Raw genomic sequence first — 9,841 nt, 5'->3', positions numbered from 1 at the left:
ATCCTGGAGAGGATAAAGAGCTGGTCCAGTGTTCCGCGACCAGGACGAAAACCGCATTGTTCCTCCTGTATCCGAGGTTCGACTAACGGACGAACTCTCCTTTCCAGCACCCTGGCATAGACTTTCCCAGGGAGGCTGAGGAGTGTGATCCCCCTGTAGTTGGAACACACCCTCCGGTCCCCTTTCTTAAAGATGGGGACCACCACCCCGGTCTGCCAGTCCACAGGTACTGCCCCTGATCTCCACGCAACATTGCAGAGGCGTGTCAACCAGGACAGCCCTACAACGTCCAGAGCCTTCAGGAACTCGGGGCGGATCTCATCAACACCAGGGGCTCTGGAGTTGTTTAACTGCCTCAGTGACCTCGCCCCCGGAAATTGGCGGGTCATTCCCCTCATCCCCAGACTCTGCTTCCTCCTCGGAAGACGTGTCAGTGGGATTAAGGAGGTCCTCGAAGTATTCCTTCCACCGCCTGACAATTTTCTCAGTCGACGTCAGCAGCGCTCCGCCAGCACTATACACAGTGCAGGTAGAGCACCGCTTTCCCCTCCTGAGACGTCTGACGGTTTGCCAGAATCTCTTCAAGGCAGTCCGAAAGTCTTTTTCCATGGCCTCTCCGAACTCCTCCCACACCCGAGTTTTTGCTTCAGCCACTGCCCGAGCCGCATTCCGCTTGGCCTGTCGATACCTGTCGGCTGCCTCCGGAGTCCCACAGGCTAACCAAGCCCGATAGGACTCCTTCTTCAGCCTAGTGGCTCCCTTCACCTCTGGTGTCCACCATTTGGTTCGGGGATTACCACCACGGCAGGCACCAACCACCTTGCGGCCGCAGCTCAATGCAGCAGCTTCGGCAATGGAGACGCTGAACATGGTCCATTCGGACTCAATGTCCCCAGTCTCCCTCGGAATGCTGTTGAAGCTCTGCCGGAGGTGTGCGTTGAAGATCTCGCGGACTGGGGCCTCTGCTAGACGTTCCCAGCACACCCTCACTACGCGTTTGGGTGCACCAGGTCTGTCCAGCGTCTTCCCCCGCCACCTGATCCAACTCACCACCAGGTGGTGATCAGTTGACAGCTCAGCCCCTCTCTTTACCCGAGTGTCCAGAACATATGGTCGCAGGTCTGCTGATACGATTACAAAATCGATCATCGACCTACGGCCTAGAGCGTCCTGGTGCCACGTGCACTTATGGACACTCTTATGTTCGAACAGGGTGTTCGTTATGGCCAAACTGTGATTAGCACAGAAGTCCAATAACAGAGCACCGCTCGGGTTCAGATCAGGGAGGCCGTTCCTCCCAATCACGCCCCTCCAGGTCTCGCTGTTGTTACCCACGTGAGCATTGAAGTCTCCCAGCAGGACAACAGAGTCTCCAGGTGGAGCACCCTCCAGCACCCCCCCCCCAGGGACTCTAAGAAGGCTGGGTACTCTGAACTGCCACTCGGCGCATAAGCGCAGATGACAGTCAGGACCCGTTCCCCGACCCTAAGGCGCAGGGAACAAACCCTCTCGTCCACCGGGAAAAACCCCAACGTACCGGCAGCAAGCCGAGGGGATATTAGGATACCCACCCCAGCCCGCCGCCTCTCACCAAGGGCAACTCCAGACTGAGACAGAGTCCAGCCCCTCTCCAGGAGACTGGTTCCAGAGCCCAAGCCATGTGTAGAGGTGAGCCCGACTATATCTAGCCGGTACCTCTCAACCTCACGCACTAACTCAGGCTCCTTCCCCACCAGAGAGGTGACATTCCATGTCCCTATTGCCAGTCTTGGCAGCCGGGGGTCAGTCCGCCAGGGCCTCCGCTCCTGGCCGCCACCCGGCACACAATGCACCCGACCCCTATGGCGCCTCCTGCGGGTGGTGGGCCTGCGGGAGGATGGGCCCATGTGTCCTCTTCGGGCTGTGCCCGGCCGGGCCCCATGGACTAAGGCCCGGCCACCAGACGCTCGCCCTTGGGCACCCTCCCCAGGCCTGGCTCCAGGGCGAGGCCCCGGTAACCCTATCCCGGGCAGGGTAAACTGTTCCCTCGGTTTCCTTTTCATAAGGGTCTTATGAATCGCTCTTTGTCTGGTCCCTCACCCAGGGCCAGTTTGCCATGGGAGACCCTACCAGGGGGCAAAAGCCCCCAGACAACATAGCCCCTGGGATCCCTGTGACACACAAACCCCTCCACCACGATAAGGTAGCGATTCAAGGAGGAGGTCCTAAAGAAATAGAGAAAATAAATCCAGCAGAAACCTGACCAGTATCAGGTGTGAGAGATGCATCTGGCCCTTCAGCTGATCCACCTACTGTTCTCTGCAGCCTCATAAGAAATGGTCTCAGATGAAAGGTGGCTGTCAAGAAGTCATTCTTAAGAAAAAGAAGTAGGGAGAAAAGTTGAGATTTGCCAAATTACACATGAATTTTACAATTCTGGTTCAAATCGTCATCAGTATATACGTTAGGGGTGAGGAGAGAGAAACTAAAGTAATGGTCTTGAGCCATCAGTAAAACATAGTGGGGGCTCTGTAGTCTCTAAAGGGTATCACTGGTAACAGCTTCATTTTTCAGCATAACAATGATCCCAAACTAATCCCAATATTATCAAAGCGGTCTGTTAGTTTAACAGAGGATAGAAAAAATGGAAGCCAACATTCAAAGAAGAGCTTTGAAGCCTAGGGAAATTTCCTGACTGCTTAAAGAAAACTTCAAGGTTGTCAGAATTGTACTAACTTTGTTTCTGCCTTATATACTGTATTTCATTTATTGCACACATAAACAGTTTGTGTTCAAATTTAACAAATGTATTTAATAGGTCGGCAGCCTTATGAAATTTCCCCTTGTGGGACTAATAAAGGTATATCAAATCAAATCAAATAATTATAAAATTAAAAGGAATGTGTTTATGAAAAATTAACAGTAACATTTTAGCAAATGCACTCAGAAAAATAAAGGTGCCAACTGGAACCAAAAGTGGTTCTTTAGACTGATGCCATAGAAGAACCTTTTTTGGTGCCACCAAGAACCTTTCAAACAATGGTTCTTTGAAGAACCATTTCTTTCAGTGGTTCATTGAAGAACCTTTAAAGGTGCCCCAAAGAACCATCAAGAAATGGTTCTTTGGGGCACCTTTAATGGTTTTTCAAAGAACCTTTTTAAAAATGGTTCTTTAAAGAACCATTTTTAAAAAGATCCTTCAAATGGTTCTTTAAAAAAACCATTTTAAAGAACCTTTTTTGAGTGGTTCTTTAAAGAACCACTTTAAATCTTTCAAAATAAAATGTATCATAAATTGAATTTGAGTAGGGTAAAATAAATAAAATAGGGTAAAATAAATACGAGCACAGCATAGACATATATTAATGGTTTATTGTCATTTTGTAGTATACCAAAAGACAAATAGGCATTTTAACCCTCAGCACAACATCACTACTAATACATGTCACATATTAGTGTTTTAAACAGTAATAATTAAATATATTGGCTATACTATAAATAAATATATATATAAAAATACTATATCTACAGATAACACAACAATTAATACATGTATTGTTTAATTAAGAAAACATCAGAAAGTGATAAAACACATTAGAAATAGCAATAGCTTCATAACAGACCAATAAATCAACACATCACAATCAGCAGATGTTTGCATGTTCAGTAAAAATATTTCAACAACAAGTTTATGATTAAAATGATCAATGAACTTCAGCCTTACGCTATGTAATGTACGTTTCATGTTGTACTCATGGTCCTTTGTTAGTCCAGTTTAGGATAATGTCTCTGACGTATGTATCATATCAAATATATGTCATATCAAAACAAGCCCACACCTGCAGTTGTTTCAGTTTTTCACTGGTGCTTCCTGTCAGCTGGTCAACCTCACTCAGGCGGACATCCATATCAGCCAACCAAACGACAAGTTCCTCCCTTTGTGCTTCAAATCCCTCCCACTCTGAGACAAGGAGCTGAAAGAGAGAGAAAAGAGTCAATTATAAAGAAGAGAGAAAAGTGAAAGCCTCCTCAGAAGGTCTGACTCGCATACCTGCAGTTGACCTGTGATGGACTCCAGTTTGGCGTTCACGTCATCCCTCGCTGTTGCCAGCAGCCGAGTCTGCAGGGTGCCCTGGAAGAGCTGAGTTAATGTTTGACTCCTCCTGGTCAGGCTCTCCAGCTGGATGAGCCGAGGTCTCCCCTCTCGCCGCTGCCTCTGAACACAGAAACACAAATTGCATCTGAAGCAGGAGGTGCAGATTTTTTTTTTGCTATTCTTTTCTAAATCCAGGCTAGATCACGTGGAGGTATTTAGAAAATTTAATTTGGCCAGCGGACGACTGTTGTCTTGCAGAAAGTCAAATCAAACATATGCGATACACAATCAATTCACAAGAACACATTATAAAAAACAAGTCCAGTTCTTGCCTGATTTCAACTGAATTCTGAATCAAAACAGGGTAAAACGAGTGTTTGCAGCAAATGTGAGCACAAAGCCTCACTTTGTACAAGCCTGCTATTAAAGTTCTCCTCTATGCAGACGACTTTCCTGTTTTCAAGGCACAACTTGGATCTGCTGTACGAATCTTATGGATACACACTAAATGAAACAATAGTGTGCATGACTCCAGATTCTGATCCCTCATCCTAATATGGTCCCAACATAGCAACAGCAATAAAGCAAATGTTGAGACTTCAAAATACAAAAGTCCACAAACCAATGGCTGACATGGGTTTTATCGTAAGGGTGATAAATATACAGATTTCAGTCTGTCTTAGAGATTTGATGTTCATTTACCTGCAGATGCACTATACGTGCCTGTTCCATGGTTTTCCACAAGGTTTTGCACATCACTATTTAATACAGGAAGTAGGTGAACTAAAACAAGTCATCTTTCTTTGTGAGAGGACCATATTAATGAAACAAACCTCAATGACATCATAGGGATCCCTAAAGATGCTCCTGCTGCTTCTCTTCCTCCTCATCCTAAGCTTCCTTCTCCTTGTCCTCGCCTTCCATCCAATTGTAATTCAACCTAATTGTGTTTCTCCCCCTCCTCTTCCTCATTTTGTTGGAGCTGTGAACACAATTAATGTGAATCTGGATTAATTTGTGCAAACAAGAAAAAATCTACAGCTTTTTGGTCAGAGGTGCTCTTGTGATTTAAGCCGGGTAGAGTAGATTTATGTGTTGATGCTACCTGCTTCAGCTCTGGCTGCTGAGTGATATTTACACCCTGGCTGGATTACAAACTTTAACCATGTGCTCAACTTTGGCCCAGCGTTGATACCTCTTGTTAGTATAACGACCTCTTCTTAGCTTGTATGTATGATGGTGGATAAATGAAATATACAAAGAAAATGTAACTATTTTACAAAAGAACATCTATCTTGGAAACATCAAATGACCGGAGCATAATTTGTCAACTAGTCCGAAAATAAGTTATACAGGAACAGTCAAAGACACACCTTCTCATTAGAGGTGGGAATCACCATACATCCCACGATACGATATTATCACAATACTTAACGCACGATACAATATTATTGCAATTTTTTAAAATATTTTGCGATATTCAGATTCTGTACATAAAGGTAAACTTTATCAATATTAATTTTATCTAATATCAAAGCCTCGCACTCAGTCTTTCTCTCATTTCAGTCAGTTTTATTGTTGACAAACTGAACGGTTTGTATTACAGTCTAGTCCAATTTAACTGAATGCAACCATCTGGTACAATTATAGCTATTCTGAACTATGCAATTTATGAAAACTGTGCAGCCCATTCAGCAACTGAAGAATTTGAAAGTAAATTAAAACAAAATATAATTTTACATTAAATAAAAAAGTTTTTAAACTTAATTAAAATAAAACATGTCTTAAATTAAAATAAGTAAACTGTCATGTTTATTACTGCCAAAAAAAAAAGTTAAACACATTTGGACAGTGAAGGAATGTCAGGATTCTTGCTCAGAAAAAGGAGCTGATCAACATGCTCTGAAGTCAGAGCATGTTCCAATCCACAAAAACTTTTTTTGTAACAAAATATCGATTTCTGCTGTCCCTGTATTGATACATTATTAGCAAACAAAATATCACGATACTACACAGTATCGATTTTTTCCCCCCACCCCTACTTCTCATGTCACATTTCTATTCATTTCTATTCACATTTCTATATAATTAGATTAGACAATAAAGAGTGTGGTTGCCCATTTCACTTCTTGGCATGCACACTAAATAAGGAGGTAGGCAAAAGAACAGCAGTCATGAACTGTAGGCCTCTTGCTGATCAGACTAAACATCTACAGTGGCATCAAAAAGTATTTGCACCGATCCTGATATTTTAGTTACTTTTTTATCCCACAGAGCCAGAGGTGGGTTTGGTGAGGTTTTTTTCCCTTAATAAGTGAAATTACTATTTCAACATGGCATTTTATATTTTATCATGTAGCTTTGACTAATATTAAAAATAGTTTGATGGTCTGAAACACGTAATTGCAAATGCAAAAAACTAAGAAATTGGGAAGGGGGCAAATATTTTTCCACGGCACTGTACTTGTCAGCTCTAGGTATGAATGTGTAGAAGGACACAGTGTTCCTGAAAACTGATCCTTTGTGTTCAGAGCACCCTCCAGTGACTAATAAACGATGGGCAGGCCAATCACCAACATGTATAATAACAAAGCGGTCCCATCTTGCTTTAATGTATGGGGTTTTTTGTTTGTTTTTTTTACATTCACTGTTCTTTTAAGCACACACTAGGATTAAATATCTGTTTAAAGATTTTGTTTCCCTTGCAAAAAGATGACAGGCACAGTCAAACTTGAATTTGAGTCTAAGATAACGACAGTTTCTTTAAAACAATGCTTACTATAGTATTTAACTTTTTCTCTGACTTGTATTGTCTTCAATCATGAATAGCAGTAAAGTTTTTAATTTTTAATGCTTTTTTTAATTTAAAAAACAAACACTCTGCAACAATCAAAATCAAAAGCAGATTTGATTTTTACTGCTAGGGATTATTCAGATTTTTATTTTTGTTTATTGTCCAGGACAATAAACAAAATTAACTTCACAACTACCATGTCTGTTTAGATGCTGTCCAAAAAAATCAGATGCAAGTGGAAACACAACAGATGAGCAGCTTCTGATCATAAATTGAATGCTGTGGCCATCTACTGCCTCTCACCTGGTAGTGCAAGAGGCGGCTAGCCCTCTGTTTGTATTGTATATGGGATTGTCTAAAGAGCTGGATATTATGGAAAAATGTTCTTCAACAGAAATGTGCTAGCTGGAGGATGTTACAGCAAATGCAAATAAATTAATTCCTTTTGAGTTCAGGTAAAATGTGGATTGCCCTGAAGGGATACTGAAAGACCTCATTCTGTTCAGTCGATTAAGATGATGTCTTTCAGTCTGATATTTTAAAAAAAGACATAAGAGTTAAAGTTGGAGGGTTTTTTTAAGCTGTAAACACCTTACTTGCAATTCTTAAATTTTTTTGAATGAATTGAAAGCCTCATGATCTGATTAAATTGGGTGGTTTGTGATTTATACACTGGAAAAAATATTTATGCCCAAAGTGCTGACTTTAAGTAATTTGACTGACTTAATGGAATCAGGTCAAACGAAATGTACTTGATTGGTATAAATTCAATTTACACCAAGCATGTTTTCCTTAATAATTCATTATTTGAATAAACCTTTGAAGTTATATATTTCAGTTGCATTTTACTCAAAAATATTACTTCAGACCTTTTTTAGTGCGTTACTGTAAGCGCAGCATAGCATAGTGCCTGTAGAAATTAGGTCTCTGTTTCGGTTTAACTAAGAACCTATATGTGGTAGGGTGGTGGTTTTGTAAATGTTTGTTCCATATATTAAAAATTAACAAAAGGTTCACAGTAACAAGGTGACTAAAAAGTTACATTTTTTGCAGGAGGCTATTTAATGATAAATCTATTTGCCTTCACAGCAAAATCTCCAGTGTTAAATTAACACTGGAGAGTGTCTATATGGGTCCACACCTCTGAGTGTTAAATACAACACTGTTGAGTGTTAAATTAACACTTTTGACAGTGTTATATGTTTAAAAGTAACCTAGTCAGTTTTGAAGATTAACAATGGCTAACACTGAGCAGTGCTGATTTTCTAACACTGGAATATTTCTAACATTTTGAGTTATTTTCCAGTGTTAGAAAATCAGCACTGCTCAGTGTTAGCCATTGTTAATCTTTAAAACTGACTAGGTTACTTTTAAACATATAACACTGTCAAAAGTGTTAATTTAACACTCAACAGTGTTGTATTTAGCACTCAGAGGTGTGGACCCATATAGACACTCTCTAGTGTTAATTTAACACTGGAGATTTTGCTGTGTTCCTGGATTAAAAGTTTGTGATTATAAACAGAGCTCCGCCTCCTCACATAGAGTTAGCTTTTACCTCATTTTACAATCTGTGTATTATTTTCATATGAGAAGGGAACAAGGTTCAATAGACACATATTGGACATGGAGGGTTTTTGGAAAAAGTGGAAAAAGCATGTAGTGAAAATATCCAGCTGTATCTAGTAAAGAAGATGATGCTGATGCTATCCTCTACATGTCTTTGAGTTCATTCACAGGTCATAGTCTCTGTGCTTACAGCTCCAAGGTGACGGCCACTTCAGCTGCATTCAGTCCATATTTAGTTTCACAGCAAAGAGGGAGGGAAAAAAACTCCTCTCCAGTGTAAGTGGCTGGTTTCATCTGAGTGACACATACTGTAATTTCACCCAGTGTCAAATAGGATTTATTCTCATATTTTCCGAATATGGGTTTGGCTCCAATGGTTAATTCTTCATGGGAAATCCAATCATTTCATTACAGCTATATGAAATTTCATTGCACATGCAATTATATATTGACCATTAGGTGAAAGGTTGAGGAGGAGACTTGCTTACTATAGCACTAAATGAAGAACACGATTGTGTGAGCCATTTTAAAGTACCTGCGCCTCATTGGTTTATTTGTATGCCAGGTTACTTTGACAGAAGTATTCAAGTATCTTTACGATCATAATCACTGATGTACATCTATGCTATAAGTTTCAGCTGCCCATGATGCTGTTGAAACAAAAACAAACAAACAAAAGTTGAAATGATGTAGAAGTTTAGTTTCTAATCAAGTTTTATGAATGAAAAAAAAATCACTTACCAAAGCGCTTTGACTGTCATGTGTGTTTTAGGATGGTTTAAAATCCAACATGTCTCGGGAAAGGATCTGAAAACTGAACCCTTGTTTTTTTGTTCTTGTTTTGTTTTTTGTTTTTCGGGGGGGGGGGGGGGGGGGGGTACTAAGACTTGAAGCACCACTGCAGCAGTGGTGGAGGCCTGTATGTGGGTGGAAAACGAAAGCCCAATCAAAAGCATCTCCAGGAAGAAGGAAGTCGTTGAGGAAAATAACAGCCAAACGGCAACATTTCCTCTTTAACTTTCTGGCCTTCAAAATAAAGTAAAAGTTGCTAAAAGAAAATTGAGGGAAAGGTCATATGAAATTAAAACGCCATTAGATAAAAAAATGTGACCTTCACTTTATTAGATTAAAAAAAAAGCTCTATTAAATTTCACGACTCTTAAATTTCACACCTGAGCAACATTTAACCACCGCAGGTGTGTGTGTGTGTGTGTGTGTGTGTGTGTGTGTGTGTGTGTGTGTGTGTGTGTGTGTGTGTGGTAACTGTATTACATATTAAACATTGTAAGTATATCAAAACGGCGATGGCAGTATTTTCCTGGCAGAGGGAGCCATCTTTTGCTCTATTGCTGAGGTGGGCTAAAGATTTTGCCTCTCAAAGAATTTATTGTGATTTGTGTGTG

The 9,841-nt window shown here is 41.0% G+C and overlaps 1 protein-coding gene across 2 annotated transcripts; it reads right to left on the bottom strand.

Moving 5' to 3' along the window:
• Positions 1-3,605: 3,605 nt before the first annotated feature.
• LOC309709025 (uncharacterized protein) lies at positions 3,606-9,367 on the bottom strand. Of its 2 annotated transcripts, none has more exons than XM_082537443.1 (4): positions 9,180-9,367; positions 4,909-5,057; positions 4,031-4,195; positions 3,606-3,953 (listed from the first exon to the last, which is right to left on the bottom strand). In XM_082537443.1, exons 2-4 carry the CDS (start codon positions 4,963-4,965, stop codon positions 3,786-3,788), a joined length of 390 nt encoding a protein of 129 aa, XP_082393569.1. In that variant the 5' UTR covers positions 4,966-5,057; positions 9,180-9,367; the 3' UTR covers positions 3,606-3,785. The 2 variants fall into 2 exon arrangements, with proteins under 2 accessions (XP_082393569.1, XP_082393570.1); XM_082537444.1 differs by lacking the exon at positions 9,180-9,367 and adding an exon at positions 5,181-5,213.
• Positions 9,368-9,841: the final 474 nt, after the last annotated feature.

This window comes from Aulonocara stuartgranti (assembly GCF_965226115.1).
Source record: "Aulonocara stuartgranti genome assembly, chromosome: 1".
NCBI lineage: Eukaryota > Metazoa > Chordata > Actinopteri > Cichliformes > Cichlidae > Aulonocara > Aulonocara stuartgranti.
The sequence above is the reverse complement of the archived record's forward strand: the minus strand, read 5'-3'. Positions and strand labels throughout refer to the sequence as shown.

Coding starts and splice junctions, on each gene's coding strand:
- LOC309709025 (XM_082537443.1), bottom strand. CDS start 4,965: ATGAGGAGGAAGAGAAGCAGCAGGAGCATCTTTAGGGATCCCTATGAT. Junction 4,196..4,908: donor ATCCCTATGATGTCATTGAG/GTTTGTTTCATT, acceptor TTCTGTGTTCAG/AGGCAGCGGCGAGAGGGGAG. Junction 3,954..4,030: donor CCATCACAGGTCAACTGCAG/GTATGCGAGTCA, acceptor TCTCTCTTTCAG/CTCCTTGTCTCAGAGTGGGA.